Here is a 23,982-nt window from a genome sequence, read left to right as displayed (position 1 = left end):
TTTCCACCAGGGTTACCGATCTGAGTTCCCGAATCACGGTCCATAATACTTGCGTGTTGACTGAACCTCACCAGTAATAAAACTGGCAGCCCTCCTCTGACGTCATTCGATGTCTGCCTTTAACTCGACTTGGATCACCTGAGCAGTAAGCAAGAATGGGTCGCAGTAGTATCCTAGCATGCTTGTCAATTTCATATCGCTTTGTAAACGACACGTCTAGCTATCTAACTGACGTGACTGTCTCAAGCAGCACGCTATTATTGCTGTATTCTGTCATTACGGCATAATTTATCGTATTAATCTGCATTAATCTGCATTTTTCTACAACTAGAGCTAGCTGGAATTCATTACACCAACTAAAAATTATATCTAAGTCGTCTTCTATCCATGTACAATCTCTCAACCACCAAATATTTCTGTATACCAAAGCGTCTTCAGCAAACTGAAGCAGATAGCTGCTCAGCTCTTTGTCAGATCATTTGTGTATGGAGAGGAGCACAGAGAAAACTCAGACATCATTTATCGGAACAGGGATGGCTTTCTTAATAAAATGTTGTAGCAGCAGGCTTAATGTTGTTGTTGTTGTTCTTGTTGTCTTCAGTCCTGAGACTGGTTTGATGCAACTCTCCATGCTACTCCATCCTGTGCAAGCTTCTTCATCTCCCAGTACCTAATGCAACCTGCATCCTTCTGAATCTGCTTAGTGTATTCATCTCTTGGTCTCCCTCTACGATTTTTACCCTCCACACTGCCCTCCAATGCTAAACTGGTGATCTCTTGATGCCTCAAAACACGTCCTACCAACCGATCCCTTCTTCCGGTCAAGTTGTGCCACAAACTTCACTTCTCCCCAATGCTATTCAGTACTATGTGATCTACCCATCTAATTTTCAGCATTCTTCTATAGCACCACATTCCGAAAGCTTCTATTCTCTTCTTGTCCAAACTATTTATCGTCCATGGTTCACTTCCATACATGGCTACACGCCATACAAATGCTTTCATAAATTACTTCCTGAAAATTAAATCTATACTCGCTGTTAACAAATTTGTCTTCTTCAGAAACGCCTTCCTTGCCATTGCCAGTCTACATTTGATATCCTCTCTACTTCGACCATCATCAGTTATTTTGCTCCCCAAATAGCAAAACTCCTTTACTACTTTAAGTGTCTCATTTCCTAACCTAATTCCCTCAGCATCACCCGACTTAATTCGAATCCTCGTTTTGCTTTTGTTGATGTTCATCTTATATCCTCCCTTCAAGACACAGTCCGTTCCGTTCAACTGCTCTTCCAAGTCTTTTGCTGTCTCTGACAGAATTACAATGTCATCGGTGAAACTTAAAGTTTCTATTTCTTCTCCACGGATTTTAATAACTACTCGTAATTTTTCTTTTGTTTCCTTTACTGCTTGCTCAATATACAGATTGAATAACATCGGGGAGAGGCTACAGCCCTGTCTTACTCCCTTCCCAACCACTGCTTCCCTTTCCTGTCCCTCGACTCTTATAACTGCCATCTGATTTCTGTACAAATTGTAAATAGCCTTCGCTCCCTGTATTTTACCCCTGCCACCTTTAGAATTTGAGACAGTAATTTAAAACATCATTTACTGGTTGCGAATAACAATAACTTAATGCGAACATTTGTACTTTCAATGGCCACTAATCAACGCTGTATTTGCTGCCGTACGACCAACTAAAATGTAAATATTCAATGTAGAACTTAGTATGAAATGTTTGAAAGATCAGATAAGATAAAATGGAAATGTAAGAAAAGTGCTGTGATAGTCGACAATATGTCAAAGGTCAGCAACACTCGTCTTATTTGGAAGTGTCATACTGTAGTAACAGTAGTACTGTTAAGTCCAATACCATTCGGGTGGAAGTTCCATTATGTTTCCTCTCGAACTGTCACCTAGTAATTGTACTGCACTACAGCTAATTCAGTTCCTGATACAGAAGTCGATGAGTTTGTCTGAATTGGAAACCTTCTTAGAAAGGAAACGGTACGTTTCCGGACATGGGTTCGTGTTCAAAATATTATGTACTCACTCACCTCCAAGTTTATAATGGATATTTCCGAACACCCTGTTTATGTAGTACATCAATTTACGTGTCTTTCTCTTGAGCACCTCGTGATGTGTTCACAAATCTTGCGTGATTAATATTCTTAGTGTAATCCGAACAAAATTCGGTTAGTGTCGCTTAATACCGGTAAAGGACCATTATTCTGTGATGTGTTGAGGAAGGGAAATATTACCAGCTATATGGTTTCAGGTGCCTCATTACGTCTACTTCACCAGCTGCATCGGTTTCCTTATTTCAAATTAAAACATATAATGTTAATTGTATTACAAATTACTCAACGTAGATGGCAACAAGCTCATCCTTAAGTGTGTCTCCTGTCGACAAAATATATATGTGATGCACATAAAACTATCACTTGTATTGGAGCAGTCCACAAGTTATAATTGCTATCCCAACTGTGTAAATGCAGAGCGGAGATATTTCTTGGAACCGATGATTTTTGACCCAACACTGAAATCAATCGTATTACATAAAAAAAACTGATCCACCAGTGTATTTCATAATTCAGCCTTTAACATTCATTAAAACTGTACATCACCAAGTAAAAACAAAAAAAGAACAAATAATATTTTCACTGAAATTATAAACATAATGCGGAAAATTACTAAGTACGCTAACATTTGATACTTAATATGTATTTTTATTTACATTACGCTTCTTCTGAGCTACCTCACCGCTCTGCACCTATAATTGTGTATATGATTAATTTTCTTAAATTATAGTAATACATTCGCGTTTATTGGTCTTTAACTCTTAAACTAATTGTACTACAAAGATCATTGTAAACTTATGTGTTTCGTCCCATCGAGACCTTTAATTTCGCATGCTCGTCTTTCTTTTATGTCTTAAAATGGTTCAACGTAGCGGTGGTGCGGTTCCGGACTGAAGTGCCTAGAACCGCTCGGCCACCCCGGCCGTCTTTCTTTATATCTATCGTGCTTTATGCACTTCCCATTGAAACAGTGATTCGGAATCGTCTCTTAGTCGGATGCATGCTTTCGCAGTTGACACAAAGGACCACGCACCGCCCTCTTGTTCCCGATCAAACTAGGCCACTTGCTGCCCTCCTACCTCCACAGACATAACTGTCAGGAATACGCTTTGGACAGGGCATGAGGAATAGTGTCGTCTCCAAGCTCACCTCTCTCCTGACTCCTGACGTCTGATGGCTTCGCTGTGCTCGGTTCGCGTTGACGTCCACGCGCCATCAGTGGTCAAAACTCGCGAGTGCTTTTGAGTTCGTGATATTGCTCGGTGCCCATTGGAACGTACCATTACAGCCAGCTGACTGAATGCCAAAAGAGCAAGTCGTTGCATCTAAGGAAGAAGTACTCTGGCACGCATCTGCAACAGAAGCTTAGAAAATTGAGAAGGAAACTGTCTGAACATTGCTACGTGCCAAGCTACAGAAGTAAAACCTTAGTATGACGAATGGGCAGCTATCTAAAGAACTAAGGAAGATCAAGAAAATTGTGATATTTCAGCAGGTACGATGATGCTATTGTCACCTTCGAAACCTTGCAGTATCACTCATGCACTGAACAAATAATACTAAGATAGGCAAGAGCCTTATTTCCAGTATTCAATTTCGTTATAGAATTTATAGAGTGCTAAAAGTACATAAAGAAGGCGATCCTTTGAAGCCAGTAGGGGATTGAATAAACTTCAGTAGTAGAACTGGTGCCAGGAGAAACAATTATAGCCACAGAAATCATGGTGAGTTTCGACACAAAGCCAATATTCACAACCTGGTCAGTATTTGAAAACTTTTGTGTCCTACAAGTGCATTTCCTGCTAAACATAGACGATTTGGCTGTTTGTCATCTACATACTTCAAGGCACAAGGAAGATAGTGCAAGCATACAGACGGTGTAGCAGTCGGTTCCTACCCTACTCCCATTATCAGGTGACACATTCATGTAGCAGTTAGTTTTTCTCCTTTGCGCCAATAATTTTTACCACAAAGCGTCCCACGCAGCAGTAGGAACTAAGAAAGCGAGATAGGCAGGAAGCTGATAATGTACATACACCAGTGCCCTTAGCCATTGTGGAGAATGTCACTAACCGAGTTGGTAAACACCTTCATCAGGTTGGTGTCGAACCGAAAGCAGCCACAAGATCATGGATCTGCTACGCTCCACGAACGACAAGGTAGATGCTATAGACAAACGTCGCCCAATGTGACGATCTTCTGGGTCCACGACACACTAGAGCTGCACTGGAGAATGCTATACTGCTGCACGAAAAATTTCAGGTGTCACAGTAGCTACCTTCTTCGCAATTCTCATTTTCAACCTCCAGTGTCTGATACCGTCCCACTGCTAAAGACTGTTTTTAAGGTAACCATACAGCGAGCAATTATAACAGTTCAAATCTGGTGATCGTCACTATGCAGTTCGTATTGTTTGGGCAATGATCTGATTTTCGTCATACGTTCTACGGAGTGACGAAACGAGCAATGTGAGGTGGAGCTCCATCTTCCATCAGAACTCTTGAGTCCAAAGCATCTCTCTCCTATAGAGTAGGGAACAAACGTTAGTGAACCACATCACAGTGACTTGTGCTGTTCACGTTCTTGATCTTTGGAAACCGGGTTCCTCCTACTTCGCCATACCTAACGGCAAGCGATGACACTAGTGTTATTGTCAAAGCAAGTCCTGCTACGCACAATCTGAACATAATTCCTATAAATTCTGAAACATGCACTTGCAAAAATTATTAAATGACTGTGATGGTAAACCTCCTACGTTATTTGATTTTCAAACGGCTGAGCAAAACTGAACGTACTCAGACCTTTCTCCCTTTACTTATTCTGATCAACACAAAACTGACCAACAATATTTATTTTAGCGCAACGCAATCTGACTTTCAATAATCCCTACAAAAGAATGGCCCTGACCAACAATAACCTATACCTTTCATGAATCACTTACCTCACAAAAATCTTTGTTACTCCAACTACTGCAATACAGCGAGCGCCAATACTGCCAGCTAAATAAAAGATCCTAACTAACTATTGAAGGTACTAACTACTGATATGCATAGACAGCAAATGAAAGATTTTAATGGAGAACAAACAATGTATTTACCTTAATAGTGTTCAAAAGTCATAATATATATATTAGTTCACGACATGCGGTCTAACGAATTTACTCTTTCTGATGGACACACGTCCAGATCGTCCGCTCTCAAAGCCCCGACCGGGCGACCGCTCCCTGAGTTCTCTTACTGGCGGACTGGAAAGTCTCTCACTTTGCTGGCCTCAAAGGTTGATCCGAACAACAGACACACTAGTACTCCGAACGACATACACACCAACTGCCCAAAAAATGCGGCCGAGAGACAGACTAGGAAGTTGGGGACGAGAGGCTGACCCAGACTGACCCCCTGGCGAGCTCATAGCGCCCCTTAAGTGCACGAGAACAGCCAACCTTTCCCCTTTCCCACCAGAGGGAGACACCAAAGCAGCGATTACCACAGCGACGCCACCACCAGAAACGGAGGGCTACTGCTTCACACTGCGCGCTGCGGCACGCTCTTCAAAACAGCAATTTTTACCACGGATCAGCAACGTACGTACGAAAGCGCGGGTGGTACGTTCAAATTGGGTGGGGAAGCAAATCTACACCGGTCGAACACGAGAACGACCGCGACAAGAAAATGAAAGTTAATGAAACCTGCTTACTTTTCAAGCAACTGGAAATTGTGAAATGCAAGATCAGAGAAGCCATCGAAATAGTAAAACATCCTAGCTATACGAATCGAAAAAGTGGACTCCACTTTTTCCTATCCTGGCTGCCAGCCGTCACACGCCAGAGGCCTCACTGACAACAGGAGACGCGAGCGCTACCGGCGAGTAACTGGAGACGCTCAGCATACGTTTAGTAGGAGTCCACACATCAATTGCTGTTGATATTCTATTATGGGACACAATTCGGAAGGCAGTTATCAACAGCAAATCCCCTCTTCCTTCGTCGCAGTAACCTATTGCAATAAATTTCCCACTCGTTCCACATTACGTGACGAATTATGTCAAAGGATTTTTAAAGCAGTGATGTAAGGTCAGGCTCATTCTGCTATAGGTATTCACTGGATGTAATCCTATACGAAGGTTCAGAGAGGTGAAGTACAGAGTCAGTGATGACAACCTGTCAATGTTTGGGCGTCAATGAGGCAGAACTAAATTAACGTTCAATTTGTTGGTGAGAGTTTTACAGTGAGTCTGTTTGTTCCTCGGTGCGGCCTCGTAGCAATTGTGCTGTGTCCGCATCGCAGGAACGTATAGAGGGGTGCGTCAGCACCCATCGTGGAATCTAGAGGCATAGCGATTCGCTTGCAGTGGGACATTTTAATTCTTCATCCAAGGAAGGCCTGCCCGGTCCTCATGTGCCGTCAGTCAACGTTGTGACCAGCAGGAGTGGATGTACGCGAAGTCGAAGTTTATCCCCCCTCCCCTCATCTCCCAGGCAGACGTTAACAGCCCATCATACAACTAACGGACCTGGCTTTCTGTCGGTATCAGTGAGGTGCAGACACAATAACTACAGTTCGAGCTGCGGATGGAAGGAATGGAAGCATTATCGAGTGGTCGATGACCTCATTCCGTCGTATGAGTAACCAAATGTGTTCCAGTGTTTCGAGCCTGTCACCGCTCTCTGCTGGACTAATAGTTTTGGAGGTTCAGAGTGTTTTTTATACAATATTTGCAGACTGAAAGTAATTCTTGAGTAGTTTTTTGGTTTCTTTGATTCTTTCCTAGGGTCCAAAATGATGAGGTCTACGGTCCCTAGGCTTACACACTACTGAATGTAAAACTAACTTACGATATGGACAACACAAACACACAGCCCGAGGGAGGACTCGTACCTCCGACTGGGGAAGCCGCGCGAACATTCGCAAGCCGCCGGAGACCGTGCGGCTGCCCCGCGCCCCTCTCGAGTAGTGTCTAAGTGTTCTTACACAACAATGTTACAAGACAACGTGCAGTAACCACTCACGGATGGCAGGCACCATCACTAGCAGTGAAGGGCATATAGAGCATATCAAGGTGTCACTGGAAGCTGTCGGGCCGTTCTGGTAATGTGGAAACGGAGCTATTTGTGTGACATCCAAAAGTGCATAGTCATTGGCGGAGCAGAGGTGGAAGAATTTCGGAAAAGCCCAAGTTCGTAAACTGTTGGCATGCCACAGTAGTTTACGTATATCGTGCGTGGCAAAATGGTGCTGTCCAAAACTGGTACGATGAACGATGGACGACAGGACTGAAGGATGCCTGTACAGATGTGTATGGGTAAATGAGAATTGCAGCTGTTGAGCAACTGGTCGCCGACTGAAACTAAGGGGCTACCAACAGACTCTCCTCAACGACCGATCAGCGAACGATGGTGCTCATGGGTCTCCACAGCAGGCGCCTCATTGATGCATCCATGCTGACAGCAGTTCATAGGCTAAGAAGGGTGCAATGTGCACGCCAATACCGCTAATGGACATTCTCGGGCTTTTCCGTCCATGGATCGTCATGCGAGGAAACTCGCGCAGATGTACACGGCTTTCATCTACATGTACATCCATACTCCGCAAGCCACCTGACGACTTGTGGCGGAGGGTACTTCGAGTACCTCTATCGGTTCTCCCTTCTATTTCAATCTTGTGTTGTTCGTGGAAAGAAAGATTGTCGGTATGCCTCTGTGTGAGTTCTAATATTTCCAATTTTATTCTTATGGTCTCTTCGCGAGATATACGTCGGAGGGAGCAATATACTGATTGAGTCCTCGGTGAAGGTATGATCTCAAAACTCCAAAACAAAAGACCGTACCGCGGTACTGAGCGTCTCTCCTGCAGAGTCTTCCACTGGAGTTTATTTATCATCTCCGTAACCCTTTCGCGATTACTAAATGATCCTGTAACGAAGAGCGCTGCTCTTCTTTAGATCTTCTCCACCTCTTCTATCAACCCTATCAGGTATGGATCCGACACTGGTGAGCAATACTCAAGCAGTGGGCGAACAAGTGTACTGTGATCTACTTCCTTTGTTTTTGGATTGCATTTCGTTAAAATTCTTCCAATGAATCTGTCTAACATCTACTTTTCCGACAATCAACTTTATATGATAATTCCAATTTAAATCACTCCTAATGCCTAATCCCAGATAATTTATGGAATTGACTGCTTCCAGTTGCCGACCTACTATGTTGTTGTTATGGTCCTCAGTCCTGAGACTGGTTTGATGCTGCTCTCCATGCTACTCTATCCTATGCAAGGTTCATCTCCCAGTACCTACTGCAACCTACATCCTTCTGAATCTGCTTATTGAATTCATCTCTTGGTCTCCCTCTACGATTTTTACCCTCCACGCTGCCCTCTAATACTAAATTGGTGATCCCTTGATGCATCAGAATATGTCCTACCAACCGATCCCTTCTTCTGTTCAAGTTGTGCAACAAACTGCTATGTTGTAGCTAAATGATAAAAGATCTCTCTTTCTGTCTATTGGCAGCACATTACACTTGTCTACATTGAGATTCAGTTGCGTCAATTCGCCGCATATCCTCCTGCATTTCAGTACATTTTTCCATTGTTACACCCTCTCGATGTACCACAGCATCATCCGCAAAAAGCCTCAGTGAACTCCCGATGTCATTCACAAGGTCATTTATGTATATTGTGAATAGCAACGGTCCTATTACACTCCCCTGCGGCACACCTGAAATCCTTTTACAACGGAAGACTTTTCTCCATTGTGAATGACAAGCTGCGTTCTGTTATCTAGGAACTCTTAAATCCAATCACACAATTGGGCTCACAGTCCACATGCTCTTACTTCGTTCATTAAACGACTGTGGGGAACAGTATAGAACGCCTCGCGGAAGTCTAGGAACACGGCATCTGCCTGGGAATCCGTGCCAATGACCCTCTGAGTCTCGTGGACGAATGGCGCGAGCTGGGTTTCACACGATCGTCTTTTTCGAAACCGATGCTGATTCCTAAAGAGTATATTTATAGTCTCCAGAAAAGTCATTATACTCGAACATAATATGTGTTAAAAAATTCTACAACTGATCGACGTTAGAGATGTAGGTCTATAGTTCTGCACATCGCGTGCGTTCATTACCTTGTCGTTGGTTAGTTAGCGTCAGGGGGTGGCGGTGGGCACAGCTCCATACAGCTCGCCGTCTTAGAAGCAATTCTCTCCTGACTTCTCCTTACTAAAAATTTACCGAAGTTGGTTTAAAAAAAAACTGTCTGGCTGTGTTTTCATCTGAGAAATCAGTGTCTCAATGTTAACCTTAAGCTGTGCCTACAAAAATTCTGTCTATCCAATGAGAAACGTTATACGTTTCGTGGTGGGGCAATGTTTTTAACGTTTGCAACGTAACAGAGACGCGAAGAAGCCTCACGCTAAAACTTGCCGGTGGTGTGGCCCTTTTAGTGTTATCTTCAGATCATACTGTTCTTCTGGATGCGTCTATCTTTTAACATGGACTGGGGGGTGGTCCTGGCGGTTGGTTGACGACGTGGGTGTCCGTCCCTTATCGTAGGGCCTTATAGCTTAACACGGTTCTGTTCTCGGCTTCTGTTCTCGTTTCTCCGCTTCACTGTAGGAAGGTATGACATGAATTTAGGCATTCTTGTGTTAGTATGTGGTAATCCATTTGCTCACTCGTTAATCGTGTTACTTTGGTTAATTTAATGTCACGATTTATTCGGAGCTATGTGACATTCTGCTGGATTTGCTTATCATGTCAGAGTTTTCATGGAAGTTGTTGGATTTGCCTGACACATTACACTGTAAGAGGTGCTTGTTCAGAATTTGTCAATGTGGTCGCATTAAAGCGAGTGGGTGGTATAATATGACGCAATACCACAGCCGGACTGTGGCCGCGGAAACCTGTACGGTTATGTTAGTATCATTGTTTGCTAACTGTAGCCGTGGCCGTCCTACAGGGTTGAAGGAGGCTGCGCTGCGGCCTGTGGGAGCGGCGCCATCGTCGGGGGCGGCGCTGCGGGCCCCCTCGGCCCCCCGCTGGCTCCTCCCGCTGGCGCTTGCCCTGGCTGCCGCCGCCGCCACCGCCACCGCCTCCTGCAGGTGACGGACGCTCCCGCAGCCTCCCTCGCCGCCTCCGCCTCCGCTTCCACCGCCGACGCCAGAGAAGCCGCCGACTCCGCCGGCCTGCTTCTACTCCTCCGGCAGCGCACTCTGCAGACTCCAGACTGGAGGCGCACGTCGAGTCTGTGCAGGCCTTCCAGTGGCTACAGCGGCCGTGTTTTGTGCTCGGGAATCGGAGTAACAAACCTGCTGGCTCTTGCTGGATTAGCGAATGAAACTAGTGAGACTGAGATACACTGGCTGCCGGTGTCATGAAAGAATTAACTTTTTGTCAATTAAAATGCGACCTGCACCAGACACTCATCCAAAGCAGCTCGCGTTCTCTACAGTGTGCTTTCTTCAGTTACCGGTGTCAGAAACCATCTTCATTCCATCAGTGGCCGTGGAAAACCGTGTAGTGGAAACGCTCTATACGACAGCAGGGGATGCGTGAACTGAAATTCTCAGTGCATCACTTACCCACTTCTTTTCTCTAACATCCAATTTTTGCGAACTGGCATGGAACAGTATTTAGTTTCCTATGACCTATTTGGTGCTGTCATGTACTGGGTGATCAAAAAGTCAGTATAAATTTGAAAACTGAATAAATCACGGAATAATGTAGATACAGAGGTACAAATTGATACCACAAAAAAAAGTTCAAAAAATGTCCGACAGATGGCGCTTCATCTGATCAGAATAGCAATAATTAGCATAACAAAGTAAGGAAAAGAAGAAAAGATCATGGCTCTGAGCACTATGGGACTTAACATCTGAGATCATCAGTCACAAAGATGACGTTCTTTACAGGAAACGCTCAATATGTCCCCCATCATTCCTCAACAATAGTTGTAGTCGGGGAATAATGTTGTGAACAGCACTGTTAAGCATGTCCGGAGTTATGGTGAGGCGTTGGCGTCGGCTGTTGTCTTTCAGCATCCCTAGAGATGTCGGTCGATCACGATACACTTGCGACTTCAGGCAACCCCAAAGCCAATAATCGCACAGACTGAGGTCTGGAGACCTGGGAGGGCCAAACATGACAAAAGAGGCGGCTGAGCACACGATCATCACCACATGACGTGCGCAAGAGATCTTTCACGCCTGTAGCAATAAGGTGTGTTTTTTTAGTTCTAATAAAACCCCATGTAATTCCAGGCATTTGTGTCAATTTTCACTTCTGTCTACATTATTCCGTGGCTTATTAATTTTTCAAATTTATATTGACTTTTTGATCACCCGGTATTATGGTTCTTATGCTGTCGACATTTGTACAAATTGTTGAAAACACACACACACACACACACACACACACACACACACACACACGCACACACACCATCACCATCATTCTCAGCTGTTCTCGACCCTTCCATTGTCGCAAGCTGTTGCTCAAAATTCACGTAACATGATTATCACTACACAATCGAGAAACTTATTGCAGAGAACACTGACTGTGGGAAATGTAAAAGTATGAAATTTTGCAGTGTGTATACATGTGTATGAAAAGGTACATGTTGTGTTGGCAGAAGAGCCTACACTGAGTTACTACTGGAGGCCGAAATGCACGCGTTTTATCTCACGCAGGCTGGCGTGAGGAAGGAAGGACTATACTGACGTGAGTGCTGGAACATGACAAGGAATTATAATTCAGAAAGCGGACGTAATTAGTTTGATACATAACTTCAATCTATTAATGAAGAACGTTGCTCTTGACGGTACATGATTCACAATATTATCTGTTCAGAAGACATATAATAACTCAATATGGTGCCTTGCTAAGTCGTAGCAAATGACGTAGTTGAAGGCTATGCTAAACTGTCGTCTCTCCAAATGAGAGCTTATGTAGACAGTGAACCATAGCTAGCAAATTCGGCTGTACAACTGGGGCGACTGCTAGTGAGTCTCTCTAGACTAGACCTGTCGTGTGGCGGCGCTCGGTCTGCAATCACTGTTAGTGGCGACACTCGGGTCCGAGGTATACTAACGCAGCGCGGCCGATTTAAAGGCTACCACCTAGCGAGTGTGGTGTCTGGCGGTGACATCCCAGTACAATTTATGGTGTTAGGAAACAGAGTATCTGCATACAGATACAATTTTGCTTCTTCTGTTATAAACGCAGTGTTATAAAAGCCGGTCTAATGAAGAAGATAGACACTGGAAAAAAGTAATGAAACTGTTTATTGTTTAAAAAGCAATGGCAATAGCAGTTAATACATTTATCCCACTGTGAGACAAAAGTGTCAATGCCTTCAAAGAAAAATGTGTGCCGTTGCCTACAGAATCGTGACTCTATCCATGTGTTCACCTCTGCCTGACAATCGTCGGCCAACAATGTATTTCTTCAGGGCTCCAAAAAAAGGAAATCGCATAGAAAGATATCCGGACAGAGTGGTGCATGTTTGAGGAATCTCCAGAAAGACTTCTGCAGCGTAGTTGAAGCAACCTGATGACAAAATCCTTGCCCACATGTTGTCAAGTTGGTTTCTGTTACATTGCAGAGGTTGCGCTGGAAAGCCATCAAACATCCTTCTTAAGTCCCGATTTTTCCCGGAGGGATTTCCTTATTTTTGCTGTCCTGAAGAAAAAAATTAGAGGACGTCGGTTTTCATGCAGGGGTGGAGAAATGGGTACATTCATGGTTCTAGAGCCAATGACGGTTGTGTAAGCAAGCGGAAACATTTTTGCACGAAGGAACTGACAGTCGTGATTCACAATGGGATAAATGTTTTAAAATATTGAAATAATAAATAGTTTGTTTACTTTTTTCCATGTGTCTCGTTTTTTCATGAGACTGCCCCAGGTTATGAAAAAAGAGTTGTGGTACTGAAGGATTGAAAAGGCTGTCCACAAATTGAAAGAGCTACTGGAGGAGTGAAGTACAGCTATGCAATACTAACTTTCTGTCTTACAAGTAATCTTGACCGGTGGCGGTTATGATTGGCAGAAACAACAAGAAAAGGCAATGCACATGCACCCTAAGTTCAGCAAAGATCGTATTGTTCACTCAACAATGCTGTACATTACAGAAGGCGTTTCAAATGGCGACCACCGCATTCAATACAGCCACGACATATCCGTAGAAAGTTGTGCGGTGCTGTATTAAGTACACGAGGCATTGCATAAATCGCAACAGAGCTTACAGTTTTCCTGGTGACACGTACACGACTTCTTTTCTTTTTAGTATTAGATCACAAAATAAAATAAAGGAAGCAGTCAAGCTGCAACAGACCAATGGCGTGTGGGAACCATGAAATTAGAACTCCAGATCCAATCTTTGTATAGGCAGGAGCTCCTACTGGTTCCTTCCAATCATACGTATACAGATGTCTGTGCAATGATTATCCTTGTTACTCCTCACATTCCCAAGTTTTCATTGGGTCAGCATTACTTTCAAGACCGTACTTTCCTGTTTAAAGTTTTTGTATTGAGACTCTTCTGTCAGCTTCTTCAGCTCATGCGCAACTTCATGAATCGTCCTATGAATGAGTTCGTACTGCAAACGATGTCCAATTCAGAAATTATACGTATGAAAACTCACCAATATCCACGAATCAAATATTCTTTTTAAATATGTAAGTATTAGTAAATGCATTCACTAGGTGATATAGTCTGTCGTTACTTGCATAGCTTTTTTCGGACCAGTAATGATTCTTTGCCACATAATGGGTGCTGCCACTAAGAGACGAGAGGCACTTTTCTCCGGTGCTTTGGTAGATATTAGAAGTTTCGTTATTTCATTGTGTAGCTAGAGTCAGCCCCAAAAAAATACTGCTCACCATGTCTTCCATGCGACTCCCATTGTCGACGATCGGCGAACGTTTGTTTCCACTTTGAAACAAAATTACTTTTAAAGCGGAATTTTTTATTTCTCCTGTCAACTAAGTGTGGTAAGTGTTTCACTAGTACGTATTAATAAGGAGCGTAGAAAACGAATAGTAACCAGTACTCCAACTGTGACTGACCAGCCCTGCTGCATGGTGACGTGGACCATGGGAGGCACATGGACCGCTGCTGCATCTCGCGTTACTCTTTCGTGTTCTACTGTCACTAAATTTACGTATCGATAAAACGAATATCGCACTGGACTTATTTGGGATGTCCTCTGATGGAATGGACACTCAAAATTCCGCTTTAACAACCATTATGTTTGCAACGGGATATCGACTGACGCTTTCCGTCGACACAGCGGGACATACGAAAGACGTAAGGAGCCATATTTGTTTTGGCTGACTCCAGTTACTAACAGCAAAAACTAAACTGAATATATCAACCGAAATGCCAGAGACGACACGTCTGAAAATGCTTAGCTTGGAGACTCCGTATTTAGTGAAACTCTAAAGACTTTATTTCCAATGAATGTTTCATTAATACGATACCATGATTACAACGAACTATCATTCGCTGAGATTTTTGTGGCTCTATGACTCCATTGCCTCAATAATGAAGCTGTGAAAATGTTTTCTGAAACATACAAATACCGATAAATTTAGATCGAAGCAACTGAAACACGTACTCACTTCCTATTTCGCTATAATCTGCAGTGATATTGACACAGACAGTGTCAGGTAGTACGTGCCATAATTTATTTCTTATTCTGTTCCTAAGAATCGATTTTCAGTCAATTACATTTAAAGTATATCAAAAATGCCCACAAAGCGTGTTAATTACATTCAATGCATACCATAATCGTTCACAAAGAGTGTACTAAAAACAGCCAAACTTAAGACAAATCGATACCTGTGATAAATGGAAATGGTTCTTCTCATACTAAAACTTGTTCAATGAATTATTTAGCGTCCTTACAAGAAATGGCAACAGACAAAATTCAGAAAATTCTGCTAAAATCAGTGAGATTGGGTTATTACGTTCAACAAACACTGAAGTCATAACATAATACCGAGGGTAAATATAGTAAAAATGATTTGTGACGTAAGTATTTGGCGTTTCGAAATTTATGTTTTGGTGCCTGTATGCCACATCAAATTTTGCGACGAACCTCTTTCTACGTTTCTATAGCTAGCCTAGTTCTAACTTGCGAAAAACACAAGCATTCAACCCAGATAAAAACTATTTCACCTACAAGTTTCAGTACTTCCTTTGTTAAAATATATTTGTCCGCCGACAGATGCTTCGGTAGTTCCCGAGTGACACTCTCAATTGTGCTAGAACCCTAAGTCACAAAGCATCACCTTATCATTACCAAGCGTAACCAGTTATCATTTTGATAATTAAATATTTGAATTTCAAACATTTGAAGTTAGATCTTCCAATGTTCTGTCGTTTTTTATGTTAAATATCAGCAAAGTTACAGGGCGACCAACATAATACAAGGTACCTCCTTTTTTTTCAGACAATCAAAAGTATTTACACTCTAAAGCTGTTTTCTGCGAGACAGAAAATACTGTTGGGCCTCAATACTACAATCTTACTTATCAGAGTGTGTTTTCAATAGATAAAAAGGAACGACAAAGTTAGATTCAACAACCAGTTATCATTTTGATAATTAAATATTTGAATTTCAAACATTTGAAGTTAGATCTTCCAATGTTCTGTCGTTTTTTATGTTAAATATCAGCAAAGTTACAGGGCGACCAACATAATACAAGGTACCTCCTTTTTTTTCAGACAATCAAAAGTATTTACACTCTAAAGCTGTTTTCTGCGAGACAGAAAATACTGTTGGGCCTCAATACTGCAATCTTACTTATCAGAGTGTGTTTTCAATAGATAAAAAGGAACGACAAAGTTAGATTCAACAACCAGTTATCATTTTGATAATTAAATATTTGAATTTCAAACATTTGAAGTTAGATCTTCCAATGTTCTGTCGTTTTTTATGTTAAATATCAGCAAAGTTACAGGGCGACCAACATAATACAAGGTACCTCCTTTTTTTTCAGACAATCAAAAGTATTTACACTCTAAAGCTGTTTTCTGCGAGACAGAAAATACTGTTGGGCCTCAATACTACAATCTTACTTATCAGAGTGTGTTTTCAATAGATAAAAAGGAACGACAAAGTTAGATTCAACAACCAGTTATCATTTTGATAATTAAATATTTGAATTTCAAACATTTGAAGTTAGATCTTCCAATGTTCTGTCGTTTTTTATGTTAAATATCAGCAAAGTTACAGGGCGACCAACATAATACAAGGTACCTCCTTTTTTTTCAGACAATCAAAAGTATTTACACTCTAAAGCTGTTTTCTGCGAGACAGAAAATACTGTTGGGCCTCAATACTACAATCTTACTTATCAGAGTGTGTTTTCAATAGATAAAAAGGAACGACAAAGTTAGATTCAACAACCAGTTATCATTTTGATAATTAAATATTTGAATTTCAAACATTTGAAGTTAGATCTTCCAATGTTCTGTCGTTTTTTATGTTAAATATCAGCAAAGTTACAGGGCGACCAACATAATACAAGGTACCTCCTTTTTTTTCAGACAATCAAAAGTATTTACACTCTAAAGCTGTTTTCTGCGAGACAGAAAATACTGTTGGGCCTCAATACTACAATCTTACTTATCAGAGTGTGTTTTCAATAGATAAAAAGGAACGACAAAGTTAGATTCAACAACTTTAAGAAAACCTGAATCGTTATATTCTGTTATCAGCACTGCACTAAAAACTGTTACCTGTGTCACTCCTTCCAGCGTCCGTGAATGTCTGACCCACGAAAAGCCAGGTAATGTTCACTATAGCTTCTGTTTACTCAGTTCTTTGCGGGTATGATTATCTGAACATTACAAGCAGTGAAAATATGGACCCTTTATTGCTAATGTATTTTTATTTTTATTTCCCAGAGGCGTAATCTTGTGTGACGTTGAAGCAACCCTGTTAAATGTATTACTGCTTACTGATGATGGTGTTTGGATGCTGTTACTATTGTTCACAGGACATATATTTTCAATCCTGATGGAACTTTTCAAAATATGGAGACATGTTATTGGCAAAGACTAAAGATTTTGAAGGACTTAAAGTCACTATAGATTTTGCCACTGCTGCTCAAATATTACGTCCACGCAAACGAAAAATAGCTTACGTTTAAAAGGAAGTATTCTGTTGGAGAGAAACTATTGTACAAAGACTTCATTAACTGTGCCAAAGATAATTAGGAAATTTTGTCATATCTTCCATAAGTTTAAAACAGATCTTTATTTCATAATTTTCATTTTTTTCTCCAATATTACGCTTTGCTCTCCAGTATTTTACTCATTAAATAAGCCTGCTGTAGATAATAACAGTACCATATCAGTACGAAAGTGATTTAAGACAGTGTATTTTGTAAATGAAAATTACTTTATGTTTTATGAGGATAGAATTCTTGACTTCCTAATGTATGAACACTATGTCAATAATAAAGATAAATAAAATATTGTTGTCCATTTCCCTGATAACAGTAATTCCATTTCTATCTTGAACCCGATCTTGAATACAGGTTTAAATGCAAATATTCATGTCTTGTGAAGGCAGCTTTCATTCTTAGAGTATTCACAATTATTCTGGGAACGTAGTGTTACAAGATACGTTAAGTTTTATCGACACTGATTTGTATCAGAAGCAATGTATAGAACAAAAGTATTACATGGAATTAAAGATTTGCCTTATAGTAAACACGGAAATTTAATAAATAGGAACGCTATGAAATTAGTGAGGGCAGAAATTATGAATTTGAGCTTTAATAATGGTGAAAAACAAAATATTTCTTCGATATAATATTCTGTTGCATTAGGGTCATATTGAACACCCCTTTTCCTAAAGAATCAATATTTTATTGAATCGTTGCTGCAGAACAGCGGAATAAAACTGATTGGGCTTTGTTTCGCCAGCCGAAAACTTGAAGTTCGTATCAAGCAATATGGCTATGATATGTACAGAAACCAAATGGCAGTTATAAGAGTCGAGGGACATGAAAGGGAAGCAGTGGTTGGGAAGGGAGTGAGACTGGATTGTAGCCTCTCCCCGATGTTATTCAGTCTGTATATTGAGCAAGCAGTAAAGGAAACAAAGAAAAATATGGAGTAGGTATTAAAATCCAGGGAGAAGAAATAAAAACTTTGAGGTTCGCCGATGACATTGTAATTCTGTCAGAGACAGCAAAGGACTTGGAAGAGCAGTTGAACGGAATGGACAGTGTCTTGAAAGGAGGGTATAAGATGAACATCAACAAAAGTAAAACGAGGATAATTGAATGTAGTCGAATTAAGTCGGCTGATGCTGAGGGAGTGAGATTAGGAAATGAGACACTTAAAATAGTAAAGGAGTATTGCTATTTGGGGAGCAAATTAACTGATGATGATCGAAGTAGGGAGGATATAAAATGTAGACTGGCAATGGCAAGAAAAGCGTTTCTGAAGAAGAGAAATTTGTTAACATCGAGTATAGATTTAAGTGTCAGGAAGTCGTTTCTGCAAGTATTAGCATGAAGTGTAGCCATGTATGGAAGTGAAATATGGACAATAAATAGTTTGGAAAAGAGAATAGAAGCTTTCTACAGAAGAATGTTGAAGATTAGGTGGTTAAATCACTTAACTAATGATGAGGTATTGAATAGGATTCGGGAGAAGAGAAGTTTGTAGCACAACTTGACTAGGAGAAGGATCGGTCGGTAGGAAATGTCCTGAGGCATCACGGGATCATAAATTTAGCATTGGGGGGGGGGGGGGGGGGTGGCAGGTTGTAGTAGGTACTGGGAGATGAAGGAGCTTGCACGGGATAGATTAGGATGGAGAGCTGCATCAATCTAGTCTCAGGACTGAAGTCCACAACAACAACAACAACAACAACAACAATTAGAGATAAACATTGTAGGAATGTAAAGCAGGAATTGTGTGGAAGTGGTGTTCGACTGTATTGTGCAAACATGAGCTTAGCATTAATCGATGCTATTATGAAATGATAAATTACACCAACAGAGCACACACAAATAGGAGAGCCTTTGCACTTAATCACTTGATTAGTCATTTCGGTAATCTGATAACTTAAAAATTCGACAGTAATACTATAATCTCTTCTCAAACTGGAGCAACAATAACATACCTGAGAAGGTATTCTGAAATACATGTGTACATCACGCAGATAAAAATAAAAGTAATATTGCTTATGATCACAGAAACTTCACAAGAAACAGCAAAATAAAAGATAATTTGCTTCTGCCCATAAGTCATTTTATAACCTGGCTCCAAAATCATATAACAGCTTTCTTCCCCCACAAATAACTTCACAAGGTGACACTAAAATACTGACATCAAAAAAATTTTTGCATCACCTCAGTCCGAAACTTCCGTAACCTGTACAGAAAATTGGAATAGATATCAACATAGACATCATTTCCGCCCTGATTATTGCTCATGAAAACCACACATTGCAAGTTTTACCACCATACAGCTATACCCTCAGAGATGGCAGTCCAGATGGTTGTACACACCAGTACTTCCGATATCCAGTAAAACGTCCTCTTGCATTGATGCATGCTAGTATTCGTCGTGGCATACTACCACAAGTTCATTAAAACACTGTTGGTCCAGAATGTCCCGTTCCTCAAGGGCGATTCGGCGTAGATCCTGAGGCAAGGCGGGGTTTGCGTATTCCGTGTGTAGGCTGCAAATTACTATTCGCTTACCTAAGAACGGTGTCTACTCGATGTCCATCAACTCGGCAATGTAGATACTTACAACAGGATGTAAATGCAGTGTTAATAAAAAACGCCATATAATATCTACAATTACTGAGGCCATGCAACTCTGGTAATGAAATAGAATTCTGTATAAACAGTGTCATTAAAAAACTTATCGAGTGGTAAGAAAATGGATTGGTGTCTGGAAAATAATGTCCGAACTTGCCAAACAAAATGTTTTATTTTGTCCATCCAGCCAAAGAAACGGTACTATTCAGTCCACATTTAAACTATTGGCTTTTTTCTACACGTTCACAATTCGTACACTCATTTCACACACACAGCAGTCAGATATCTGTCCAAACCCAAACCGAATTTAACAACGTTTTGTCAATCACTTATTTCACCACTAACGTGAGTTAGTACATTCGGCCCTTCTTTAGTCCAGTGAAACTGTCAGAAAAAAAGGCCTATACCTTGCAAAAGGTTGGGCTGAAGATTTTATTTTTTTAACTCGTTCATATTGTTGGAAAGGTTAGAAAACTGAGCTTTGCCAATAAAATTTCTGTTGGGAAAACTTCCTGCAGTCAAAAAACTTCGAGAATTTCGGACTTTTTCAGTTTTTTTTTTCAAAATATATGTTTCATTTGCTCCTATCGCTTTGACGTCTATTTTCTTTTTTAAAGAGCAAAAAATTATCTTCAAATTTGATTCTTACCATATTTTTCTACTAGCAGTATCTAAGGCGCTACAGCGAGTAAAAAAAAAAGTTTCAAATTTCGAGCAAAGAATAGTTCGTGACAATTTCCACGATGTTAAGTTCGGTAGAAAAGATAAAGTTGTGACTCTCCTTTCTGCATTCTATTCTGTAAAAGCTGAGAGTACTAAAATTACTCCTGTTGATCCTTTAACTCCTTTCGAACGGATTTGTTTAATGAAACAAAGTGAAGAAGAGTTAAAAGCCTTTCTGAAATATGAACTTGCTCCTTACCCAACGTCCCTATTCTCAGAAAAAGGCATGCGAAAAGGAACAAAATCTTCATTCTACAATGCGCTCGTTCCAGTGGAAGATGTGAAGTCAGGTGGACCGAGTAAATTCTTTGTCATTGATGCAGGGTACCTTATCCATAAAATGACTTGGACTCGAAATGTTTACTTCAAGTCAATAGTTTGGAAGGTAGGAGACGGATACTGGCAGAAGTAAAGCTGTGAGTACCGGACGTGAGTCGTGCTTCGGTAGCTCAGTTGGTAGAGCACTTGCCCGCGAAAGGCAAAGGTCCCGAGTTCGAGTCTCGGTCGGGCACACAGTTTTAATCTGCCAGGAAGTTTCAATAGCCCAAAGCTATATTTCTTACCTGCAACGTCATTTTGGGTCTGTTTGCTATTGTAATTGATGGGTATCCATGTGAGGGAGACAAATGTATCACAAAGAGTGCTGAGAGGATTCGTAGGTCCAAACAGCATTCTTCGGTTGACGTTGTGGTTGAATCAGAAATGGTGAACCAAGTCCCTCAGGACAAATTCTTGTACAACGAAAGAAACGAGATGAGTTTGATTACACTTCTTAAAATGGAATTTCTGGAGTGCAGCATTGAAGTGCACCAGGCACAAGAAGATGCTGACGTTATAATTGTAACATCTGCCATTTCAAGAACCAAAGATTTTGGAAGTGTTCTCATTGTAGGAGAAGATGTGGACCTGCTTGTGCTCATGACCGGTTTGGGGCAAGGCATTGAAATCTTATTTTTCTTAAACCCAGGAAGAGCAAATGCAACATACAAGTAGTTTTCCACTGCATCTTACAAGTTTGACAGTGAATATATTCTGTTCAGTCACGCCTTTAGCGGATGTGATACAACATCTGCTTTTTTTGGTCAAGGAAAACTTAAGAGTTGCAATATTGTTGCGAAACACGAACGCCTAACCTCAGCGCTTTGCACGTTCAATAAACCACATGCTACCCGTGAAGAAATAATAACTGCAGGAGAACAGGTTACGATCGCATTTATAGTGGAGGTGTCAGCAGTTCCCACACACTAGACCATTTACGGTACCAGCTATTCGCCAAGTCTGCCGCAAAAAGCAAACTGAATCTTGCACGGTTGCCACCTACATAATATGCTGCACAACATCATTCGTTGCGGACTTCCCAACGAGTCCAAAGTTGGATGGGAAACTGGGAACCTCCCGAGAAATGGGGCTGGAATCACAGTGACCACGGTCCAATACCCGTTATAATGATGCAAAATCCAGCACCTGAAACACTTCTTCACATTGTTTCATCCTCATGCAAGCTGAACTGTGGCGGAGCGTGCTCCTGCAGAAAAGAGGGTTTGAAATGTTCTTCAATTTGCAAGAGATGTATTGGGGTCAACTGTGAAACCGTGCCAAAATTTTTATATGTAGACAGTGAAGAAGATGTTATGGAGGATGTTGTGGGAACCGCTGACGAATCCAACGAAATTGCTGAGGGTGACTCGATGTTTAAGGAAGAGGCTAATGGGGGATCAACTCGATGTACAGACTCTGAATCCGTAACTCAAGGTATTTCTGGTGACACTGAGGAACCTGGCCGATCAAAACGTTAGAAGTGATGCTCATATCTGTCTCAAGAGCGCTTAAGTGCAATATTAAATTATTACACACCCACAACTGTCAACATTTTTTAGTAACTGACAATGCATTTTAATTATAACAAAGCTAGTTATTTTTAATGTGAACTGTGTGGCTTTTAATTACCTACCTAATTAGGTTGCCTATTGCAGCTAATAATAGTTCAGTTTCCTGAGACAATTTATTTTGTGTGCGTGTGTATTGTTGTGTGTCTGAGTGTGTGTGTGTGTGTTTATGTCTCTTAATGATGTATTTTTATATTTATAGTTTTACAAATACCAGAGCTGAGGTGGCCCATGGTGAACGTCAGTTAGTGATGTAAGAATCACAACAGTTGGGTGCCCAGCAATCCTCATGTTACGTACAGAGAAATTGAATACCTGAAAGTGAGATGGTAAATTCCAACTTAAAACATGATGTATAATGTATTTATACTACACAAACAGAAACTGAAAAAATAGTGTTCAAAAATAAGGTGTCTTGCCACTATACTCAAAATTTGAATAATGGGTATTTTTTGAGGCGCTGTAGCGATTTAGGTATTGGGAGTAGAGAAAAAAGGCAAGAATAAAATTTGTAGAGAATTTTTGTGGTGTTTAAAACAGAAAATAGACGTTAAAGCTATAGGAGCAAATGAATGTGAGATATTTTGAAAAAACTGAAAAAAGTCCGAAATTTTGGAAGTTTTTTGACTGCAGAAAGTTTTCCCAAACGAAATTTTGTTGGCAAAACTCGGTTTTCTAATCTTTCCAACCATATGAACGAGATGAAAAAATAAACTCTTCTACCCTACCTTTTGCAAGGTATATCTACTATTTAACTGGACTACCTGCTCTCACTTCTCAAAAAAAAAAAAAAAATAGTCGCCAAAAAATGCTCAGTGGGTGAATACTGCAACATTGCCACATGGATACCATGAAGGCCAAACTTCACACGCAAATACCTGTACAACTAAACAGATCTAGAACTTCCAAACTTCACAAAACTATCCGTAAATACATCAGTGTTAGTCACGCCACGTATCAAACGCGAGGACTCAATAGTCCTTCATTGTATACGTATATTTTGACGGGAACTAGTAACAACACCGTCCGCGTTCAAAGCCAGCGAGAGAAAAACCTCACGCAGCCTCACTTCCAATGAAACTGTCTGGTAACGGACGGGAACTGCCTCAGTTCTGAAATCTTGATTGGCTAACCATACTGGCTTCCAATAAAGATCATACTCGCGCCAAAACTGGCCTGCACCAGTCCTTACATACAACTCATCTACGTCATTCTGATATACAAATATTAAACTAATGTTCAATAAAGGAAAACGAAAAGGCAATAAATCTGGAAATATCCTTTAGATACAGGTAATACTCCAGCTGACTTTCTGACTGGTCTGTTGTAATATCAATCACATCTAGACATACGTCATCTGCAAAGTGGGTAAATTCCCTCTGAACATTTTCCCACGACAGGCTCTTGCAGGTTACTAGACAATATATAATGCAACCTTAAAATCTGACGAATGTACCACTTACAAACTCTCATTCACTCACACATATTCCCACAAAAATCTCA

The 23,982-nt window shown here is 40.9% G+C and overlaps 1 protein-coding gene and 1 long non-coding RNA gene across 2 annotated transcripts in view; both read left to right on the top strand.

The window, feature by feature from the left end:
* Window positions 1-10,179, top strand: part of LOC126278938 (lachesin-like) — a 593,085-nt gene extending 582,906 nt beyond the window's left edge. Inside the window, exon 9 of the mRNA XM_049979215.1 lies at window positions 10,034-10,179. Within this exon, the coding sequence (XP_049835172.1) occupies window positions 10,034-10,179 (146 nt within the window). The remainder of the gene's footprint in view (window positions 1-10,033) is intronic.
* A 5,738-nt stretch (window positions 10,180-15,917) lies between these two features.
* LOC126278679 (uncharacterized) lies at window positions 15,918-17,562 on the top strand. Its single transcript, XR_007550769.1, has 2 exons — window positions 15,918-16,870; window positions 16,989-17,562. It is a non-coding gene; the product is annotated as an uncharacterized LOC126278679 (long non-coding RNA).
* The last annotated feature ends 6,420 nt before the right edge of the window (window positions 17,563-23,982 follow it).

The sequence above is a fragment of the Schistocerca gregaria genome, chromosome 6 (genome assembly GCF_023897955.1).
Source record: "Schistocerca gregaria isolate iqSchGreg1 chromosome 6, iqSchGreg1.2, whole genome shotgun sequence".
NCBI classification, from domain to species: Eukaryota; Metazoa; Arthropoda; class Insecta; order Orthoptera; family Acrididae; genus Schistocerca; species Schistocerca gregaria.
This window is presented reverse-complemented; position numbering and strand designations above follow the sequence as displayed.